Below are 24,710 nucleotides of genomic sequence, written 5' to 3' on the forward strand. Positions count from 1 at the left end.
ATTAACGATATAGGAAAAGATAGTGTTTTCGCCAAGAGACTCATCAATGAGGACGACTACGAGCTCTACTGCAGCGTGTCTTGACACGAGGATGATGTTGAGTTCAAGTTTGATCTTATTTATATTATGAAGGAAACACTTCTCCCTTCCTTAGAGCAAGCTGGTTACGTTCTGATCACAATTGCCCTAGAGTTCAGGTATAAATTTTATCTCCAAATCAAGTTCACGTTTTATATCAAAAAGATGGAAAATATTAAAAAGATTTCCTGTTTCTACTGCCAATCCGGCATGTCTTCCTGTTACTCCACAAATATACACACAAATTTTACATTTCGAGAAGGCAATTCTAGTCTTTCGATTACTGTATGAGGTAGCTGGATAAGTTCGAAAATCCCTTCATCAAATTCTTAATTAAAATTCCAGGCATTCAATCTCTTAATACATCAATTTTTCTTGACATGTTTCAATTCCAGAGCTCTCAGAAGAGGGATGAAATACCATGCAAAAAATTCAATTTCGTCTATAAAGACGATCACTGAGACACTAACGAAAAGCTTCCTCAAAAACTCAAACTTATTTCTTTCAAAGCAAAGTCTAAAATGAGCGATGATCTTGCTTTAGAAGCCGGAACATTACAACTCAAAGAAAGGCACTACAGCTCAAGATAATCGATCAATGTACCTAAATAAGTAATGTTACCTACGGCGAAAAGTCAAACACATGCCTCGCTTTGTATTATATAGATCCGGATATCTACATAAAGGAGAATTTATAGGAGGATGTTTGAGGATTTAGAAGCAACTTGAAAATCGATTCAGACTTGTGAGGAATCGGAGAGGGTTTATGAAGAATTTTTAATTCATTCTTGATTGCGAATTCACATATCTTTGGTATAACATCTTGTACAGGATGTCCATTTTTCGACACTTGCAAGGTATCTCCGTTACTATTACAGTTCGAGGGTTGGGGTTTTCGCGAACCCGTTACTTTTTTGTGAAACAAATAATGCCGGAAAAAGATTTATTATAGTTCTCTTGATTTTTGAAATATAGAGCGAAATTGAAAATTGTGCATTTTCACACTTATTATAGTTAAGTTATCTTATAAGTTATCGACTAGGTAAAAAGAGAATCTTCAATATTTTTTTATGCAGAATTCAAAGACGTACTCCAGAGATGTCCATGATATATTATAACGACAACAATGTATTTTTAATAAAATAATATCACTTCTTACTGGCAATTTAAAAACTGTTTAAAAGAAAAGTGTGAATTCTAACCTTTGATTTGAAACGAAGTGCTGACTATTATATATTTCTGAAAAGCTCTTAGTGAGTAGAATGTAACTAACAATTAACGTACGGGGTGTCCCATTTAAGAAATCTCCACTTCGGTAATTTTCTCAAAAATGGGGACACGTGGGAAAAAACTGAATATACCACTGAATTCTGCATTAAAAAAAATATGTAACACTCCGTTTTTACCTAATCGATAACTTATCAGATAATTGAATTTCAATAGGTGTGTGAAAATGCACAATTATCAATTTCGCCCTGTATTTCAAAAACCAAGAGGACCATGATAAATCTGTTTGCGGCATCGTTTTGTTTTACAAAAAAGTGACAGGGATTTGCGGAAACTCCAACCCTCGAACTGTAATAATAACGCAGATACCTTGCAAAAGTATCGAAAAATGAACGCCCTGTAAATTTCGAGGGCTGTCCTACAATGTAATTTACTTGTGAAGATGCGTTCTATCAAGGGTTGGTCTCGAGCAATTCCAACATGTGTCGGCCCTAAAATCAATTATCACAAACCTGAATGAACGTTGTCGCAAAATTATTACCCCAGCACGTAGATAATGGCCATTACGCAGCAATTTCCTTGAATGTATGCTCTTAATGGCCAAACTAATTAATAGTTTTCAAGTATACTAGAGAGATAGTTTTTCCCTTTAAAAACCATCTAAAATCATTTAATTTATTACCAGCAAACAACCAGAGTCCTGCCTCGAACTCACCCAGTAAAAGGATCTCGTAATTACATCCAATGCTCCTTTCAGGCTATTAAAGCAAAAGCACGTTTAAAAGCTTTAAGCTTTTTCCTGAAAGATTTGTTTTTTAATTTTAAAACTTTATTTAAAATTCGAAAATGCTTGAGGATCTTACCATTTGCGTTGCTGATTGTTCGTAGTGGGCAAGTTGGAGTTGCGGAGATCTGAAAATTGGAGAATAAAATTACGAAATTTGTCTGCTAATCAGAAATTTAAATGTCAGAGAACTCGCTCTCCGGAAATGGCTTTAAAAGTCTCTGTCGGAAAGTTAAGTGCTTTGCCAAGCACTTCCACAATAATTAACTTAAAAGGCATTGTCGCAAAAACACTCGGAACTTGCTTGGGGGTGGTTTTCTGCTAGATTGGGTCCAATTAAGTGACCCAAAGGGAATTTCGAGTAAACTTTTTCGACTTTAGAATAGTACTACGATTCTCGAACGTTCGTGAACTGTCCAGAAATCCATAAACCTTGTGAGTAACATTCTTGGAGAGCACAAAGCGATATTTTAAAGATTTATTTTCGTTCTGTTGATCCTGAAATATACCTGGCTACCCGCAAACATAAAACTAAATATTCGTGGTAATAAAGTTGCTCTGCGGAGTAGTTGAAGCGAAAATAGCGATTGAAACGTGAACTATATGAGCGATTTGATATGCCATTCGATCCCGCTTCCTTAAAAAGTAATATTACGTTAAGTATGGCTTTACAATGGATTAGTTTGTTAGGTTTTCCTTTGGGCTGAATGGAGTTTGTTGGAAATAAGGATTGAGAACGGAAAATTGTGTTGTGAAAATGAAGTTGAAAGACGAACCCACAAACAATTATAAAGATATTTGAATTCAAATTGGGATCTACCTAATTATTTTGGAAGTAAAATTCCTCCTCAAATTGAAAATTCCTACATGCCTGAGTTAGCTTTAGCTAGCTCCAAGCTCATATCCAGAAAAACTCGAGTGCTATAGCTCAATTGCCAACGGATACTCTATAGAAGTTATTTCGTCTGATTACTTACTGCATAGCCTCAATTGAATCAATCTATCAATCAAAATTATATAGTATGGTATTCGATAAGCTATAAATGGCTCTGCAGTTTGAGTAATTTTCGAGGAATAGGAAATTAAATTAGATGTTGTTATACAGTTCTACTAATTTTAACCAATTTACTAGTATTAAGGTTACACACATTCGGCTACAGACGACCATCTATATATGCTAATGGAAAGACAATCACTACTATCAGCTACAGAACGCAACTAATGATTGCCAGGAAGCCCAATTGACTGACAAGACGTGAGAAGGAAACCAAAGAATTCAGAATAGTATTAGATTCAACAAAAAATCCCTCCTAATCCCCCCTAATCCATGAATATGAGGAAGGTATACTATCAGCTACAGAATACTATAACATTTTTGGTTCAACTATTGAAATTGACGACAGACGCGCGATCAATTTCGAAAAAACGCACGACAAACAAGAGGTTACAGAGTGATAAAAAGAATGACAAGAAGTTTGAATAATTGGGAGTGTGATGATGTAAACTTCTAAAAATCGTAGCTACTCTGAATGTGTCTAATAAAAGCTGAATTTAACTTCCATTATTTACATTTACATTGTTTCTTAATGGAACTCACAAGATTCAGATAAGGACATGACAATACAAACGTCGATGATAACATTGATTCTTGAAGAATTTGCGACAATATAAGGCAACGAAATAATGGAGAATTTTAGCGCGGTTAAGTAAAGTGCCCTATGGTTTGAAATTGAAACTTCAAAAAACCAATACTTTGGAACTTGTTACCAATTTCGCAGTTTTCTTCTTTCCATTTCTAAAGATTTTCGGCTAGAAATTTAAAGCTTCTCGCCATAAGGGATACTCAAATCACCAGAATTTCGAACCTACATTCGCCGAAAGTTTCATAAACGATAATAAAAAAAAAAAGATCTACTATCACCAATTCTTCACAGTAAAGAACTTACGCTTATGCTGGAATACACCTGCACTGAACTAAAAATGACCATTGGAAGATTCATACAACTCACGAAATTTTATTTGCGACAATTAAATGAAATTAATTCCTACCGTCACGATGTCACGGTCAGACTATTAGAAAGAAAAAGCATTCGCAAAGCATTTGAGAGTCAAATGTCACATTTCTCCATGGGACGGCCTGCACGCCTCCCAGATACGTACCCTATTGCCTGGCTGGCTAGATCCCGTTTGTACTTAAAGTACGTCACTGAGCAGTACGCGTCGATAATCCCGCAAATCACCCAAAATGGGGTCAGCACTTAATTGAGGCTCTCGACAATTAACTGGATCGCTTTATCAGTGGTAACTGAACGCGGGCAGCTTTCTTGTTGTAAATTAAATGGGACCAGCAAGTACTCGCGGGTACTGCCTGACAGTGCTGGCGGCGCAAAAGATCGTTCACCCTGTGTTTGCTGTTATTTGTCATCGGCTGAAAATAACACGAAATGCAAACCGGCGCGTTTCTGTGACTAATTCAGATGCAGTCCTGTCATCTGCATGCATGGACGGAGAGCGGTGCTTCCTGGATGGGTTTTGAGTAATTTAGTAGTGTTTTGACTAATAGAAACACTGCTGGTCATTTTTTGGCCGGTGCTAATCTCTCGGGTGCCAAGAATTTCGGTGACATGACTATAGTTGTTTAAAGCCGATGGGAACAGCTGGTGGTAGATGGAGAATCCCGGAAATAAAACTGGCTTTAATACAAATTTAAATTGAACATGTTTCCATTAACTTTCACGTCATTTCAGTAATGATATTGACCCTCTGCATTAAACTCAAATATTTCAAAGTTCGGAAGAACAAATCGTCTATTATAGGAAACTCAAATAAATCTTCGAATTTTTTCTCAAATAACTCTCTCGAATTAACTCAAATATCCCTTCGAATTTAACCCTTCTCGACAAAATCCAAATTTCAACCGTTTGAATAGAGACCCAGGACTGACTATTATTTTGATTTATATGCCGTGTTTCCACATATATATTCAAACAGTCAATTCAGGCGCTCTAAGTCGGACAGTTCCAGTTAAAATTCCTACACCAACTGCCTCGAGGACAAAATATATTACTTAATAATTAGTGAATATGGGAAGCCCCATTTCCAGGTACCCCTGATCGATGAATTTCTCCACAAAACCTAAAAGATCTCTTAAAGGTTTTCATTCAACATCAATACCTTAATCTTCCGAATTGTTTATATGTTTCTAATGTTTAGACGAAATTTCAACAAAACTCTAATTTATATACTTAAGACTCAATCCATCGTTGAATAGGGAATGTTGGGAACGTATCGACATAAAATTACATATAAAATTTTTAAAGTCCAAACTTGGCTAGCGTTCAAAATTTAACCATTCTGGGCAAGGCCCAAACGTTCTAAAAACTTATCTAAAATACTCCTAGAAACTCACTCTCTCGAGAAGGATTCAGCACTCAATCTATTATTGGTACAAAAAACTTGTCTTCCCACGTGCCCCAGTTCTTTGTTTCGTCAACCTGGCTGTTTTGGTTGAACCTGAAAATGTGATCATATTGAGAAGACGGTAATAAAAGTAACGATTAAACATTATGAAAGTATTTTTCCCAAAATGTTCCATAGGAGGGACGTTAATGGTTCTATATTGCGTTATCGGGAGTAACGGTAACGGTAACATTTATTATTATTTGCATTTTTTTATGATAATTATTTTAGATATAACGATACGAAATAAAAGTTAAGTTTTCTGTAACGGTTATCATCAACTAAAGGAACTGACCATTGATCCAGTAACTGTAGCATGAATTAACGATTATATTTTAGGTGTGGGTTCTCGGGGGACAAATATTTACGAATTTCAGTCAAGTATTGGAATGGAAGGTGATTGGAGTGATATGCTCTGTTTTTGGGATCTTTCGATTTTTTAAATAACTTTCCGACAGTTTTTCCCCTTTAAATACCTCTAGTTAAACATTTCCTGTATTTAATGTCAGAGGAATTTTGTATGTGAATGTTTATACCTTGATATCCAAACAACAAAGTTTGCAAAGTTCATCAGTGTACATTGAGTAAAAACTCCAGCTGAGTAAAATAGGTATGTACTAATTAAATCCGTTGTAGCTTCAAAGAGCCAAATAGGAATGGGCTTTAAACCAAGAATTAAAGCTTACCAGAAGATAAAAACACTTTTTAATAGTGTTAAAGCCTGCTATTTATTCGCTTGAATACATACCTTTGCTCTTTGAATTCAGAGTTTTTCCCAAAAATTGTAGGTAGAAAGATTTCTGGAACAAAAATCTGAATATTGGTTATCGTATTTCCAATAGATTATTTATCCAGTTAAACTCAATTCTATACTTCTTCGCTAACCAAAATACCTTGCTCTGAAGTTGTAAATTTTAATCTCCTAAACTAGATAAGTACCGGCTCAAGAATGTCAAATATATTTCAATTAATCCCTAATTCGAATTGACTGAAATTCACTTCAATTAGTCTTTATTAGAGTTCAGCATATGGAAGAGAAAAATTTAGGTCATATGGCTCTTCCAGGGCCAGTTTGATTTTCAGTATTTATTTACCATTTCTTTTTTTAATAAAAGAGCTATATAGTAGAAAATTGAGAAAAACTTAAAATGAATTCTCCTGGATTTGTAAAGCTCTGATAAATCAGTGAACTCCAACATTCCACATCTGAAATGTTTCCTAAAATCGTCTACAAACGACTATTTGAGGGAAATAAATCTGCTTTATGTTTTCAGGAAACAATTTGAGTTAAATAGACCGTACCCGCCGTTGAACAAATTGTCCATTTTCTCCCCCATTTTTGTGTCACAAATTAACAAAATTGGCCATAAATTCAAGCCGAGATTAACTGACAGTTAACAGACTTTGTCTATTAAAGTTTGAAGTAATTTGGGTTAACAAACCCTTTGATTAATGGAATTTTTTTAAAGTTTTTAATTAAGACTTCACGATTTAAACTCAAATCTTCCATCAAAGGATCTAATGAGCTTAAAAAATTATTAAATACTCCAACACCGTCAGCGCATAACCTACGCATAACCTACGCTGGCGCCTTGTCTGATAAACTCAACTTATGTCAGATAAAGATAATAGTATCCAATACATTTTATGAATGAATGGGTGTTTAACACGAGTCTTATCCCGCCATTCATCAGAATCTACATATTACTTTCAACAGTAAAATTATACTCACTAATAAGGCAGCTTGTCGACCGTGCTTCAACAGGAATTATGTCAACCAATGAGTAAGGAAAGCGGTGAAAAAAGTAAGGGACAAAAACACTTTTAGATTTGTTTCGGTGTTTGTAATTTGCCCGGCGTGTGTACTAATGCGGAAACATTCATACATAATCAGATTTCCAGTTGGATAATTGTCAAACTAGCTTTTTTGATAAGAAAAGTCAATATGTGTGGGTATTGTGAAAGTGCCTATTAATGATTGCTTAATAGGATGTAAGGTATTTGGTAAAATTAGATCATACAAGTATCAACATTCACAAATAAACAAGAAAACGCCTGTCATGAAAATAATCTAAGGTCAGATTTCCACGGCACACGTCAGAACTGCTTGAAATTACCGATGAAGAATATGAATATTTTGCGTAAAAATCTCAAAGAATTACGGAAACAATTAAACAATAGGTCAAATACGCATAGGATCGTCAGCTGCTTATTAGTTTAGTCAAGACTTCGTACGCATTAAATACTAATGAAATTGTAGATCATACGTATAGTAATGGAGTTGTAAACAATTAGTGGGTGTGATTTCACTAAGTTTCAGTTAGGTAAATATATTTCTTTAAACGTCATATGCTGGGTTCCCACGATGCGTGACCGCCAGACATGGCGACGCGACATGAGAATTCCTCGGAGCGGCAAATCTTGAACGTAAACCGCGGGAAGCCAACGCTACCATTGCAGGGAGAATGGTTTCATAGTTTCAGTACTGACAGAGTGTTTGATGATGTTTTGTACAGGATTATAATACATAACAACTAGGGAAGATTTAAAAGGAACAAAAAATTACCCTAATAACTAATGAATTTTCCATACCATATCGCCTTGCTTTTATTGTACAGCACAAAAGCACACAAACCCTGCGTGGTGTTGTATGTTTTGATCAAGCCTCCAAAGAATAATAGATCTGATCCTCCCTACTTTCAGTCCAGCCTCTATCCAAGAATAAAAGCTATTCATACCTCCCCCATCAGAAGCTTTCCGGCAATTGAAAACGATTCCCTTAGGACAAACGCGAAAGCCCTTGAAGCAATATATTTAATCAACCCTCCGCCGGGAATGCTGAGATATATTATTTCTAAGCCCATTATAGGCCTGAATACTTCTGCCAAATATTTGCTTACCCATGATTCATGCGATGTAACTTAATCATGACGATAGCCCACCTAAATAAGGTCAGAGGACATGGAATAATCTATTATTAGGCCCCGATTAAGGACTGTCGTTCTTGGTTTAGCGACTTATCTCGCCATAAAAAAACCGGATATTCAGGAGGTGATTGATGCGACCGTGCAGGAAGTTCACAAATCACCGTAGCGATGATAGCACGTGACATTAATATGTATGAAATCAGCTTCAGCCTTTGTGCCATATAGGTTGGGCAAGGAAATCTCCTTAAGAAAATTGCCGAGTCAAATTTATCCAGTTTGAAGATCATTCTTGGGTGTAATCACAGGAGCAAAATCTTCCTTTTGTGCGGCAAATATCCACCTAGATTTGAAATAAACAAACATGCCATCTCAAGCTTGGTCGACTGCATTAATGCAACTCCATGCTGCGCCCTAATTGCTCTTTGTCATGATCCGGATACGTTTGACAGTAAGTCGCCCATAAACAAACAATCCTATGGCATTCTACATGCTCCATACGCCATAAATAGCTGCGAAACAGGCCATCTGCATTACGCAATCAATCCTATTGAAGCCCAGTGATTTTAACCTAAATAGTAATAATTACTATTATGGTTCTTGCCACCATAGGCGGAGCGGTTATTTAATTTCTAACTCTTCCGTGGTCGTTACTGAGTCCGCCCCTGACTCGCATAATCGTTAAGTGGCGTTCATTAACTAATCAGCATAAAAATCATATTGGAGATACTAAATCGATTTAAATAAATAATTAGAAGGCAAAAACAATTTGTTAGGCACAGGCGCCGAGTGCAATAAAATGATTTTTGATGTCTGGATTCTCGTTGAAAGCGAATCTATTTCCAGTGCATATTGATGGGGAAATCCTTATCGAGGAATGTGAATTTCTCGCATTAGAAGATAGAATGATTGAAGATTCATTAAATAAATGTGCCTGAGTTTGTTTACTAGATCTTCGGGTCAGTGGGTTTAGACAGTGTTTCGTAATATTGCAGGAATTGCAAAATATCTTCCTGTCTCAAACACAGTTTTTGTTTAGTTAAGTAAATTACATGGTGAGGTAGTAGTCGTATTTACACATTGAAGCATATCGTGTTTTTAATGAGTTGGATCGCATTTGCAACAAATTTTATTTAAAGGAGACTGAAAAAAAAACGACACATTCGTGTCGTATCACCTTTCGTCAAGTCTAAAACAGTTTAGTGATTTCTGATTATAATCGGCTTTAGACATTCCATATGCGGGATTCCCACGACGTTTTTCCACCAAGTGCCCCAAGAAAGGGATCGTTTTGAGCAATCCCCATGATAATCAAACATTAGTCACGCGAATTGGTTTCCAGACAACGCAGCGCATCATCCAGCACAGTTTCGTGAAAAGTCAAAAAAAATCTATTAAGCTCCAATTCTGGAAGGTTCTAGAAGTTCATACGTTGCATCCAAACCGCTTTTTTGCCAAATGCAGCAATTGCGAAATGCGGTAAACTGGAAATTCCACATGAAGAAGTACGTTGCAACGGCAAATTTGAGGTGACCTACCGAGGAATAAAACAAAAACTCCTGAGCAGAAACCGTGGCTTTAACTGTTCCTCTTAAAATGATTTTGATGTCTAAAAAATGGACAACAACTTTTCCATTTGGCCGCATCAGGCGTCAGCGCATCAAAAAGTCTAGAACAATTTCGTGATTTCTGAGCTTTGACCCCCTTCAGAGACTCTAAAGGTTCCATATGTGGGTTCCCGTGGCGCTTTCTGAAAACGCACCGAAGAGCAGGTTATCCTAACTTGTATGATAAATTGCTGGATTTAAACATTGTTTAAAAATGCAGAAAAGATAATTCCGCGATGAAAACAGCAAATGACAAAATGGTGTCATTGATGATAATTTACAACGGAGTGAGGACAAGTTTTATTTCGAGGTATCTTCAGGCAAAGATGAGGAATCTTTTGATAATTATCCCACATGACTGAATGTATATCGTTAGCTTCTCAGCAACAAATACGCTGTATTTTTCACTTCTCAAGATTTTGGAAGTTGACTTAATACCTCTCTGTATTTTGTAATGTCTCTGATTCACCTTTTTGGACGTGCCTGTCTCCTTTAATCCCAATACCTCATCACTCCTTTAACAACAAAATTCTAACTGTAATCCCATACCAATTTATAGAACTATTTTTGTATCGGTATCTGTTTTTGTGACTGTTATTTTGACTTAAGGTCTCGGTCAATTTCCTCATCGTGGCGTAACACGACATTTCGTTACGGGTTAATAGATGATGGCACTATTTGCGTTCTTAGCTCGAACCAGTCCAAAAACAGAACGTTTCTGTTGTCACTGCATTGAATTTACTCACGTAAGCACATTGACTTTTGCATACAAACAACGTTATTATTCTTTTCTTATCCCTAAAGAATCAGACTTTCCGAGAAAAAAGTCTCGTTTCATACTAATTTCCGGCTCATACGAAGCCTTAATCATTGGTCGTTTTTTGCTTACGATGGCAGCAAAATGTAAAGTGATAAAGCCCATAAGGAAATTACTACATTTATCAGTGACAAACAAATAATCCAACTTGCCTTTCAAGGAATAACTATTTATACTTCGATATCTTCAATTCAAATAATATTTGCTGCTGATATGAAAAGCTTTTAGTAGACTCCAACTTTAGTTTGTTTTGTTGATCTTACCTGCCTCTATCGATCCTTTCTGCGAGAAACTCAGACAAACATGTAAGGTATTATTTATCACTCGACGATTCCATTAAAACTGGGAAAACTTTCGTGGAAGAATTCCCATATGATGGTTTGAATATACATTACCCACTTCAAACTCCAAAAGTTGCCATTCACTCTACTCAGTAATTTACCTAAACAGAGTTTTCAGTTTTACTTAAATGGGGTGAGTATATCGTTTACGCCACCCTTGGGGATTGGTTTGCATGGGGTAGGTCAATGACGTCTGGGGTGCCGTGGAAATTAGGTGGAGATAAGCGGTGGTTTACATGAAAGTCTGGTATTTGACAAATAACTTTATAAGTTTCTGGTGGTATTTACGTAGAGAAAACATTCCTTTTAATGGTGTTGATTTTTCTTACTTTCATCAGAATATTACGAAAAATTCAAAATTTAGTTCAGTGGGCACTAAGGGAGTAACGCCTCATTATTCCCTGAGAGCATGTCAACAAAGTGATCTAAAGAGGAGAATGTCCGGCGTCCAGCTTTACTTTCCATTTTCAAATTTTCAGTACAAATTTCAAATTTATGTCAAGCGCATTTACCTCATAGGATTCGGATAAAAATATTTCAGTATTACACGGTTAAACTAAATATCGTCATGCTATGTCGTCGTCAAAATCACCAGGCAAACTCGTGACACAAATAGGTAACTTTAGCTATTTTATAGGTTTTTAACTGGGTTTATAATAGTCATAAAGAATAGGTATTTTCTTAAAATAAATTCCAGCACATTTAATGAGTCCTTTTTGAAAATTTCCAGAATACGATGATTCACAAACGGAAGATATTAGGGGCTTGACCGCATATTGACTTCTGCAACTTTTATTAAATAAAGTTTGACGGGAGTTAGAGCGAGTAATTTACCCAAACGACACTCTAATTTAGTCCCTATGGAAGGTAATATTTCCCTTAATCCGTGATAAGAATCACTGTGAAAGCTTTTCACAATTATGTTTCAAAGCTAAATTCTTTAAAAAAATAATAAGAAACTGGCGATTAATCTTAATCCGACGGCCTTGATTTATATCATTTTCACCCAATAAGAAATTTATTTATGGCCTAATAGTGTATCAGACTTTTAACGAGTATTTCTTGCAAATTTCACTTTTTTTTGGCACCCGCCTTCGAGTAATTGGCCTAAGATTTATATTCCGTGATTGGAGAAGTAGTTAAACGAGTTTAAAGGCATGATTCAGTGCAGAAACTGGGGACAAAAAAGCAATCGATTATGTTATTAAATATAGTGAAGTGATATTTATTTAAAACGCCTATCAGAATTTATCAATCACCAATTAAAAAATTTCAACTTCTGTATCTGTCTGTATCTTCTTTTATCTCTTCGTCCTCACAAGGTCCTGTGGGTTACTAGTTGTTCATGGGGTCAAAACCACATTTTTTACAAGTCTCAGATAGCATATTTTGATCGTTTACCATCCAGTTTGATCACTTGACTGATATCTTAACTATTTAACGTACGCTCCTTACCTCTTTTAATCCCAGGCTCAGAACCAGAGAAGATATTTCTATTAAGTCCGCTGTGAAGGGATAGAGAGAGTGTCATATAAAGGTGCTATTAAGTCGACTCAGTATCTATAATGAGAAAATATCAAAGATAATGTGGAGGTGAGAAATGGCCAGAATTGGGAAAGTTACGAAATGGATTTAAATCTAGCAGAGCAACAAAAGAGGGACGAAACGATTGGAAGAGAGATTGGAAGGTTGATCTTCCGCGATATATCAGATAGAATGTTGGATCAGAAATAGCCACATAATAGGAAAAAATTGCCTATAAATATTGAAGAATTTTACTAGGGAATGGACGAGACAAGTAGAGGCATTCGATGGAATGCAGAATTGTCATTCTACTGACTGGTCTTGATGAAAGCTAGATGTAACTTGCTGCAGTATTGAAACTTGTATAATTTCCTAAGCTTTTTACAGCGGTCGAGACCATTGGCCTACCTATTTAATACGTTTTATGCCTTAATTCGAAATACATTGATGGCAAAACTCTATATTGCCAAATGCCAGAAACAATTTATTATTGAGCAGTATGCAGCAAACGATACTCTTGACCAAATCGCAACTTATACGAAATAGCAAAGACCTTTTGCAAACCAATAAACGCAACCTGCGACTGTAATTTGCATTATTCACACAGTTTTATGGATATTGGGAAAAGGGGAACATCTTCGGACATCAATTTAAGTTTGAATGATTTGTAACAACTCTCAAAAGCGAAGTACGTCACTGTCTTTAACTGGCTATGAAAATTTTTAGATTATGAAAAAATCGGTCAAATTTAAAGTGATGTGTCAAAAATCAATGAAGTACCAAGAAGCTTTGAAAAAATAACTAAAATTAGGAAAAACATTGACTGCTGTTTTCGCTTAATTTGGAAAACTCGTAGCGACTTTTCAGACCAGAGTGCGCCTCTGTCTAGTATTTACTTTAAAAATTTATAATTTTATAAAAAATCTGTCAAATATAAGGTTATAGGGCAAGACTCAGGTGCGTACCGGGGAATAAAATAAATAAAAAACAGGAAAAGTGTTTACAGATTTTTTCTCTTAATTTTGAAAAGTCTTAACAGTTCTGAGAAATCTAGTATGCCATTGTCTTTTATAGATTATGAAATTTTCGAGTTTGTAGAGTTTTATAAACAAATCTGTCAATTTTAAGGTGCCACTGCAAAATTCTATAGCGCATTGGGGAGGTTTGAAAAAACAACCAAACCAAACACAGGAAAAACGTAAACCACGCTCTTGGCAGGATTTGTAAAATCTTGCTTTCGCTGAACTATGAAAGGTGATAGATTGTTACAAAAAAATTGTGAATTTTAAAAATCAGGGACGCACCAAACGGGTCTTAAAAACTTAACTTGAGAGCTATTTCCTCTTAATTAATGATTGTAGACAGAAAAACGTCCGCCACATTCTCACTAAGTATTAAAACCGTTTTGAATGTATTTTGTTCGTCTTCAAGCTCAAAATGAATTCAGTGTTCCATGAAAACGTAGTAAATTATTGACTGGAAAACGAGTTTGTGGGGAAAATTCTTTCGCAACTAGTTAATTACAGTAATTTTCAGACAAAATTGCTTTGTAATTAGCGAAGGTGTTCCATTTTTGGAACGGCACACTTTGTCTAGACTTTGCAATTAGAGTCGCATCCTCGATTTTGCTCAGTAGGTTACCAAGGAGACATCCTCGACAAGAATAATTCTCCACTTGCCTGATACAAAATCAAATTACGGCTATACTGATGAACCTAAGCACCTATCCTTGAAAGAGTTTGAGAAAATATTTAACACCTTGGCCTGAACCTCTCGTATAGTCTGTCTCAGACAAACGCCTAAGGGGTAATATACCGAAATATCACACGAAACTCCTATATAAGTTGTGTTTATTGCCCCACGTGCACCATGAAAGTCAAATAGTGTGTCTAAAGAAAATAAACATAAATTCGTCAAATGATTGAGCCCAAGCCTAGACGCCGTAATTTTTCATGAGTAAACGTTATTTATTAGTTTTCCTCCGATTTTATGTGGCTAAAACCTCTTTCCGATAAGTGGCCATATTGGTTTAGTAAATTATTTTTGGAAAGTCCGCCCTCTTCCTCTGATGAATGTTCGCAATCGGTCTGCATTATCGCATGTTATGCGGTTATATGTAACAGTTGAGGGGTGTTTATCTGCATAACACAGGATTACGTTTAAAGGGTAGATTTTATCAGTGCAATTTTTCGCATGATCGGGAAATAATTCAAAGTTTATAAAGTTCGCGCAAAGCGAGTGAAATATTGTTCGAGGAAGTGAAACCATGCATTTTAAAATAGAAGTTGTGGGCCAGTTTCCAATTTTCTTGTCAATGTAATTTTTATTGCTAAATTCTTAAAAGCTCTAAAGCCATTCAGACTCCCTTTTGTTCTCATTACCTGGCTCTATTGAGACTTGAAGGCAAAGAAAATGTTCTAAAAGGTCCACTTTGCCAGCCCAACCACTGGATCCTCAGAAGCGACCATTTTCCGTCCTACTTACCACATGGCAGGTCTCTCGGGTTTTTTCCTTAGGGTTTCCTTTCTTCACGAATCACTGCTTAATGTAATTTCTCTCATAAATTCTTGAAGTCAAAAATACATTTTCAGGATCTTTCGCTGAGGTATTCAGAGTTTGTGTAGAAAGAATATTTAAGCAAAAATCGGTACCCCAAAAATTCGAAACTGAAAATTTTCAAGGAGAGGAGGAGGTAGATGTGTTTTGAATTTAGAAAATTTAAGAAAACTAAATTTTGTAAGCTTTTTGTATATTTTTGAACTAAAATTTCCCTTTGGTACGAGTTTTCCCTCGTCACTAAAAAACTGCAAATTTTTTTACACTTGCGGTTACACTGAGTATATCGTTTCTCTGCCTTTCGATTTATATTATCCTAACTAATCGATGTTGCAAACTCATTTCCAGTAATTCTAATTTACTCCAATAAACTCATTTTTTCTACCGATATCTAATGTATTTGCACCATGTGTTATTTAGTTAAAGTACGTCATCTACGAGCAGTTGTGCATTTCTCTAGGAAACGACGAAAGTATATAAATTTTGCCTTGCAGATATTAATTCTGAACATATTTGGCATCTGCTATTGAGACTGGATTATTTGTATAACATGCGTTAAATGTAATTCAAGACTTAATTAAAATTGATACATTAAGACTGATTACAAAGATAAGATACTCCGAGAACCCGCTACATAATCCATTTAACTAATTACTATAGGAATGCATACACATGACGAGAATGTTTGAAAGATCGCTCCACATTCAGGTAAGATGGAAAGACAATCGTCACAACTAGTTCATTCTGAACCTTCTGGTCCTCTACCTATTGGGGGAAACTCACCAGGGTAGACGCGAACCCGGCTATATACGAGTGCACAACTACTGCTTCTACATATAATGACTTAACACGAAGGTAGCCCCCGAACGCAACAAATCAAATTGGATCTCATAGGCTTAGCTTATGTAGATCGCAGTTGATAGCAACGGACCTCATCCCTGAGGAGGGTAACAGTAACTGAAATATTGTGATCGATGTTTACTGCAAGAGCATACCGAACTTAATGGTAAGACTCAAATCTGCCCTTAAATTTAATGATAAAAAATAATAAAGCGTGTTTTATTAATATCTTGAAACGTCGTTAATCAGTAGACTTAACATAAAATCCATAAACGTTATGGCAACTTTACCTGGAAAGTGATTTCCATAGAAACTACGAAGCTGACCAGTGTGTGTTTCCATAGATATTATCTTAGTAAAGTTGCCAGGATTTATTCAAACTTACATTACTATAAATCAGGATGATGTTACTTGAATATGAATCGAACTAACTGCTGTATTACAATTTCGGATATTATACACTCACTTTAACCAACTTTACATCTGAAAATAAATTTTAAAAATTGGATATTTATTCGCTGATTAAAGAAAATATATTCTAAATTTCATCGATCATTAAACCCTGTTCAATATTTCCACCAAGCGATTTTACATCCCGAAATTTTTTGCAAATATCTGGGAAACATATTGAATGACCACCTCCACCAACTAGTGCAGGGTGGCATTCTGAACTTCCAGATTTAACACTCACAGACTTCTTTAAATTGTTGCACTTATGTATTTTTATATATTTACTGCTTATTTCTGAAATACACAGACACACATGCGGAACGTACAAATGCAATAAATAAAGTTAATCAATCTGACAATACTCCAAACACGTTTAGACAGTAACTTTCAGTCATAAATTGAGTATTAGTAGTTCTTATAGACAATGCTGATCTAAACAATAAAACGCTGTCTAGACTTCCAGGTGTTTCAAGTTTGAAATATGGATTTTTCCAGGAATGAAAGTTTTTTTCTTTTGATTTATGATATACATGAAGTCTGTTAGCTTTCGCTGTTCTGAAGAAGAACCTTCTGGCAGCAATAACTCGTTTTTTGGAGCTCTCACGGAGGATACGGATTTTTTTATCACATAAACTCCTTTTCTTAGATAAAGAACAATGTTCTTACCTGGCTGCAAACGGGAAAGGAAGAAAACTACGAAGAAAAGTCTAATTTTGGCCGAAAGAACTGCACTACTCGCACGTAGAACCGGGCATTCCGAGCCGTGAAAGCTTTGCAAAGCTTCGTCGATATAAGTCCTGTTTACACTGCGCCTCGACCGTTTTCGGCAGGCGGTATGTGGACTCTAAAAGCTAATGCCCCTCCTTATTCATATATCCCAAATAAAAGACCCGGTCGATCTTCAAACAGCTGGACCTTTCTAAACCGAGTTACCGATGAAACACCTCGTATATGGCTGGAACGAATGGCGGCTCGAAGGACCACGAACCGGGATTGCGATGTTGCCACAATTTACATCTAAAGCCAAAAACGCGTCGTGGAAAAAAATCATAATCTCAATGTAAATACTCAATCGCATTGAACTAATGAAGTATAGAAAAAACATTTGTTAATGTAACTTCGGTTTTTATTGCTAAATTTCTAACCAAATCACCACACAATGCACTTTAGAATTTACAATCAATATGGCATCATCGCCCCTAAGGCCCCTTTCGTACGATCTCCCATTATCCGAAGAAATGTATACCTATATTTCGTCCGAAATCAACTAGAGGTAATCAGCTGATTTTTCATCATAACAAAGTGCTAGTGGTGCCCCCTGCTGTCGGTTTTAATAATTTCCGAGCAGCCTGCTGCTGGTCTCTTTTCTAGAGTTTCCTATACAATCGATTGGGAGTTTTATTGTACTATTTAGATAGAAGATGTCGTTCACTGTAGGTTTAGAAAAAGTTTTCCAGGTTTTTAGATTTAGAGGTTAGGGCGTTATCCAGATTTTCCTCAAAAAAATGAAGTAATTTTTTTGTTAATTTTCAAATTTTATAAATTGTAAAGAGATTTTTTCTTCGGAAATTTGATAGATATTTTTGAGGATGTTTCCAAAAGTTTCCTTAGAACTCTATTTTGACTAGAATCACAAAGCTGCAAAGAATTTTCTGGTCATTTCCTAAAGGTTCTTGATATTTCTGCTCGTCGAAATTTCAAATTTTTCTTGCATTAGTGTTGCAAGGCGATTCTAGTCTTCGATTTTTAGAGTCTCAGAATGTGGTAGTGTTTTACCTTTTTTTTATTTTTGGAAATCTTCCTTTCAGGATTAATGGTAGCAATAACAATAGTAGTAATGCGAAGTCTTGCGATTAGGTCCTTGGCGGCCCTTTTTACTCCCCAATCCACCCCACCCGCTTTTTTCGTTCCATATGGCTTCCCCCGTGTGGTGAAGTGAACTCCCTACTTTACGAAAGAAGCGCCCAGAATTGAAACCAATTCGATACGCACCGCCACTGGCATCCATCACTGCATTTCCATTTCAGTTTTCAAGATTTTGAAACTTCCTGGAAAATCCTTTTCGCCTCAAAGATTCCAGTGGCGTCCTTGCTACCGGTAAAGAATTACATTTACTTTTAATTCCAAAGAATTGGGGGAATTGAATTTTCAGCTGTTTAGTGAAATCAATTTGGCTTCGCAGCTAATATCCATGACTGGGGTTTCTTTTTCGTATTTAAAGGCTCTCTGAAGACGCTCCTTTAAGCTTTCAGTGGCGTTTCAGCCGCCGAGCATTAATACATATATTATTAATTTGTCGTGGACGGTAAGTTCCAGTGGCGTCGCTGCATTTAATTTATCTGGCATCAGTGGAGCTGATCAGCATCTTTTAATCTTAACTCTAAGTATCGTTTTAGGAGCTGCTAATTGCGAGAGTCGTTTCCGAGGGTGAAGCTTTGCTTGATCGGTTTCTGTGTGACTCTGGCTCTTACAATTCAATAGTTTTATCCAAGTTACACTGCTGCTTTACAAATTTTCATTCATTAGTTCTTTATCAGATTTCGATTAGTTAACTCGATTTCTGTTTCGATCAATTGGATCGCAGCTATGTCGACGAAATGCTCCATATACTATTTTACCCTTTTTCTTCCAATCCAATTTTATCGCTCTTTTTCCAGTTGTGCTTCAAGTTTTTCCATTTCTACGTGTCGTGTTTCAGTTTGTTATGCGACTATGATTTCGGTCAAGAATTGGCTTGGCTTGGACACCGTTTCCTAATCTTCGATGGGGTCTTTCCAGGCGGTCGAATTTTCTCTCTTTTTGTGCCCACGCCTATCCACGAAGAGAAAGCTGGATACACCATCATGTCGTATTGTGCCAGACTGCGAAACTTTAAAGTTGCGTACCGTTAACTTTAGATAAATTTTATTCCGGTGCTGAAGCCTGGATGTGAACATTTTCATCCAGGCCTGACTGCACGTCCCACAGCCGAAGCCAAGACAAGTGTCAGTCTAATTGTTTGCGGGGTTTCAATTACTCGGCTCCTAATTAGGCGTCAAACTGTGAACGGAATTAAATTATTTGTCCGGCTTTCAATTGCGGAAATTGCGATGCATATATTTTACGAACCCCGCAGGGACACAGTTAATAAAGGGTTTGCGATCGTCGTCGCCCTTTATTGACTTATTTGCGACCCAGCGTTCTTTTTAATTGAACGCTGACGAGCGGTCTGTTGACGGTCATCAACTTGGGTAAACTTATCAGCTCGTATATGGAAAAGTGACACTTTTCATGTTTATTGGAGCGATAAAAATTTTGAGAAATTGCGACAATGGGGGACTATCCAGAAGGGTGGAATTTCCACTAATTCTCGATCTGAAATGTGGACAATCCATTAAACCATTGTCAAGTCATACAACCAAATATCTACGATTCATTTAAATGCTAATGGTATCTGCGTTAAAAGGCTGCGTCCGGTGGGCTGTCGCTTTAAAGGGTGAGCTTCAATTAAAATTTCCATAATCAGAAGCTATAGGAAATCCCGCCAAATTAAGCGTGAACTGTTCTTGCTACAGGAAATTTGGTTTTACTGCTATGACGTTGAAATTATGCACTTGTGACCACTCGCCTGAGAAATTTAAATCACGATCAAATATTCATCCGAAAGGGGATTGTTTTGATTTAATTTCTAATGACATTTTTCTTCACCTCTGCAGAACATGTAACGACGATTTAGAGAAAATGTATGCGGCCTTAATGTTACGCATCATTGGCCGATTTAGGAATAAATGGGCCTGGGTGCAGAGCAAATTCATGTGCCTCGAGATCTGTGTAGAAAAAATGCTGAATAGATCCGAATTCTGTATAGAATGCTGAATTATGTTCTGCAGCAGCAGAAGCAAAGGTACAAACATAATACTTACGATTCGAACATTCTAATATTCCAAATTCAGCAGCCTTACTGGATGCATTGCAATTGTAAACGATGCAGTGACCATGGGACATTATTGGCTCCAGATGGATAGCCAGGCAGACCAACTAAAGCTTATTTTATTTTCAATCCAATACCACTAGGACAGAAGTCCGTTTCTCATCTCAAGTACCAGCTATCCAGAGATCAGTTGAAAATTTTCACTATATGCATTCAACTTACTGAAAAAATCTTGCGATGAAACTGAAGGGGCACCAATGGTTTCGTGTTCCTCAGAAGTAGGCAAAGAAGCGAGCTTCATGTTTTCGCTTTTGCAGTTACTCAATGCTCGTAAGAACTCTCCTATCATAAAGGTTAAACATATTTGACGGTTATAGAGATATTCTATTTATTTGCTGGCAAGATAGTAGTCTTCAGTTTTCTTAAGAGACTTTTGCTGCAGTTTTGCAACAGTTGGAGCTGACGCTTTGCAAGAAACGAATAAAACAATTATGATAAAAACTTTTGAGAAGATTTTGCAGTTTTCGTGCAAATGAATCAACCTCAATTGAGAACTCGCGAATTTATATGATTTTAAATGAAATTGTTTTCAAGCGTTGGACTTTGGTTAATTTTCAAATAATAATTTGACTTTTCAATTATATTACTTGGCCCTGTTATCGCCGGCGATAACTATAGATACGTTATTCATTTCAATAGTTCCCATGATTGCCGAAACTTATAAGTCTTTGTACTGTCTCAATTTCTTAATATGTAATTGTTCATTGTTTCTTTTTCCAATGCAAAATCGTTATAAAAATTTACGAGCCAAACATTTTTTAAATACAGAGAAGCTCGAGTGGCATTTTTTAAAAGAATTTTTCTGAAGTAATCTTTCTAAAATGGTTTTTATGGTATTATTTGATTAGTTTTTTCAATCATATCACTATTGATAAATCGGATGACTTGATTAATCATCTATCTGCTTTGTTGGAACCTTGCTCTAATACATTTTCTTTTTCATTTTTTCATTTTGACAGCCATTGAAATCCTTCAGATGCGCATCCTTTTAGGATAAGTCTAAAGTTTATCCCTAGAACTTTGAATTTAGCACTTTGTTTTTAATTGGTTTATCAATTTTCTGGTTGTAGCAGACTCGCGCCGGTAACATTGGCACAATTTTTCATTGGCAAGAGGTTTTGTGTAAAGAACTCTCAAGGAGACGAGGCAATTATGTGTTTTTTTTTTTGGTTACTCTGTAGAAAAACCTGTCCCTTCCTTTTCTTTTTTTCTTTTTAAGATAATTTCTTCCCGCGATTCCTACCTGTCATTTAATTATCCAAGCGAATGGTTTTTCCATTTCTTCGGTTTTATACCAGTTAGAGTTGGCAGCTGTCTCAACTGGTCCTACAATTTTTGAGTCCTAACGCAGTGTACGGTAATTATTGGAAGTCATATACGAATATAAACATGTATTTGAAAGAAGTTTGAAACATATAATTCGCAGAAAACTGGGGAATCACAAAATAGGGGAATACCAGTTTATTACCTTATCTCTTCTAAAAATTAATTAAAATCTTGAAATTATCAAACTGGCAAATCTTGTTTGTTGGAGGTAAGATTGATATCAAAGAAAATTAAAAGTTCAACTTATTACTATTTAATCAAACATAATTTTTATTTTTCATGTTTTCACCGTAGTCACTCGTAAACTACTGCTAATTTTCACAAATGAAATAGTGACCATTGGAACAGATCTCAGCAGTCCACGCTCCGGTTTTAGAAGTCGCGTTGTAGTTCAACAAAATACAATAATTAATCGTAGTAGTAGTAATTACAGGAGTACGTTGCCAATTTTGGTATGAAAAATCCTCGTTTTCATTCACCCAGTACCACGTTTTGAGCGCACCATGTTGCAAATAGATGCCTCCAATCCAGAAGGTGCCTGAAGGAGAATTTTTATAGTTAAAAACAGAGGTACAATTATTTAATACCATAAGTTTAAAAAAATGTTTGGTCTAGTAGGCTTTGGAATTATTTCACACAGAGTCCGTATGTCTTTAATATGTTCTTCTACATTATCTCGAACATAATAAAATAAACTTAACCTCACTTAAATACGACTCTGTTTATCTTTATTGTTAGTTAGAATTTATTAGAAATAGTCTGTTGCAAGATTTAAACTTTAAACCAATTGCAATATCTCAGCCTCTTTCCATAATCTGGAAGCTGCAGAACGCTCCTGAAACACGTTATATGGATATAATCTCAGATTTTTTTTAAGAATTAAACGGCAAGTGCTAGACGACACATGCATTTTTGAGAAAGTGTTCTTAAAAATGTGCTGGGATTGTCATCCAATACTCGCTTCACATTTTCAACAAGTTCTGGAGTTTGTTTAGTTGGTCTACCATTTTCCGATTCCCTTTGAACATGAAATAATTTCACAACATAATTTAAAGAGTCGCGAAATAGCGATTTCAGCACTGCAGTGTGGAGAAATTTTTCACGCAACTTGACGAGGTTGAATTTCAAGATCTCATTCACCGTTTACGAATTGTTCATTGCGAAAATAAGACTTAACCGTAAAGACTTTTTATCCGAATGTAAACACCGTTTTTAGCACGTAGAAAACTTTAAGTAACCAACACATCAGTCCGAGGAGTCTTGAGAAAGACTGTTTTTTATAAAATCAAACTAATAATAAAGGTAAACAAAGTAGTATTTAAATGAGGTTAGGTTTATGTGTTTATGTTAGAGATTGCGTAAAAGAACATATCAAAGACATACGGGCTCGGTGTCAAAAAATTCCAAAGCCCACTTGAGCGAAAACGTTTTAAAACGCACGGTACATACCTGTAGGGTAGCTTACAAGGCTGTTTACAATGGCGGTGTTTTGTGCCTGAGTCAGCACCGAGGCAAAAGCCTTGTTTTGGTTGCTGCAATAGCCCCATGCTTGCACGAAAGATACCTGCAGGAAGATGAATACTAAATAATCAACAATTTAACAGTTGAAAACGTTTTAAGAAGCAGATCTAAATTCCAACATAAGAATACGGCTCACTCTTAGTTTTCTTACCTCATTTGCAGACACAGTGTAACTTTTAGCAGCCCTCACAGAAATATTTGTTAGATTTGATGGAACTGCAGCACTGAGAGCGAAAAGAGCGCTCAAAATAATAATTTTAGGGAACATTTTAATGCTTTTGACTTTTGGCAATAACTGATGTCTCAATTTGGATTTCTACGGGTTTATATACTGACAAAAAAAATTTTATGTCGCAATTCTACAAAGAGGTATTATTGTATAACGGTAACAGATTAAAGTATTTAATCCCTATAGTACCCTTGTGTTGAATGTGAAAGTGGAGATTTTTGTTTCCAGGAATATGATTTGTTATCATTTAGTGCGTTATCTTGACGCTTTACTTTTGCTATAAATATATTTATGTACATATGTAGAAATAATTAAATTTAAAATTTGGTAAATATGATATCATTACCTCAATGGCAGGAACTAAATCTTGTGTAACGACAATTGTAAATGGAATATAACCGGAATAAAGATCGTTTTTAGAAAATCCCTTTCAGAGTAAATAAAATTCAAAATTTCCGAAAATAAAAAAAAAATTAATTTTAAAGTAACAATTCAAATCGTATTGAAGTAGAGAGTATCTTTCAAAGTTCCGAAAATTTCGAATCGGTATGACACATCATTTGGGATTCTTTTAGTTGTAAGAAATTTTCAATCGTACTTTTATAAATTATTATTAGAAAGCTCCAAATAGATCAACATACTTATTATACATGGTGTCAAAAAAAATGTTTCAATATTTAAGGGGCATATAGTGCAAACGAAAACAAGTAAAAAAGTCTTAATAAACATGGGTCCACAAATGAACCGTTTTCGAAATAAAAGCGATAGTCTCTTTTCTTTGTACAGTTTTTTTTCAGCAGAAATAATTAATACAAAAAGACAAAAAAATATTACAATAGATGTTCAACATGTCCTCCTTGCATTTCGACACAAGATCTACACCTTCTCAAAGAGGAGCGCCGCACTTTTTCGAAAAAGCCCGGTTGTTGTCGAATTGTTTGACAACATTGTTCAATTCGTTGCCGCAATTCATCGGGATTATTTACAGATGTCGCGTATACTAAACTTAATATTTAAACACCCTGTATTAGAATCTTATATTTAGGCATGGCATTTAA

At 35.8% G+C, this 24,710-nt stretch overlaps 2 protein-coding genes across 3 annotated transcripts in view; both read right to left on the minus strand.

The window, feature by feature from the left end:
- The window catches only part of Dg (Dystroglycan), a 29,050-nt gene extending 11,447 nt beyond the window's left edge, over positions 1-17,603 (minus strand). Inside the window, exons 1-2 of one of the 2 annotated variants that reach the window (XM_066393540.1) lie at positions 17,273-17,602; positions 2,168-2,216 (exon numbers count right to left, since the gene is read on the minus strand). The gene's annotated coding sequence lies outside the window, so the exon portion shown is untranslated. Of the gene's footprint in view, positions 1-2,167; positions 2,217-17,272 lie in introns of both variants that reach the window. The other variant, XM_066393541.1, reaches the window with a different exon arrangement.
- Positions 17,604-22,000: 4,397 nt separating this feature from the next.
- Positions 22,001-23,732, minus strand: LOC136411009 (uncharacterized). The gene is made up of 3 exons (XM_066393414.1): positions 23,575-23,732; positions 23,352-23,466; positions 22,001-22,440 (listed from the first exon to the last, which is right to left on the minus strand). Exons 1-3 carry the CDS (start codon positions 23,689-23,691, stop codon positions 22,214-22,216), a joined length of 459 nt encoding a protein of 152 aa, XP_066249511.1. The 5' UTR covers positions 23,692-23,732; the 3' UTR covers positions 22,001-22,213.
- Between the last annotated feature and the right edge of the window lie 978 nt (positions 23,733-24,710).

Source organism: Euwallacea similis, chromosome 9 (assembly GCF_039881205.1).
Source record: "Euwallacea similis isolate ESF13 chromosome 9, ESF131.1, whole genome shotgun sequence".
In the NCBI taxonomy this organism is placed as follows: Eukaryota; Metazoa; Arthropoda; class Insecta; order Coleoptera; family Curculionidae; genus Euwallacea; species Euwallacea similis.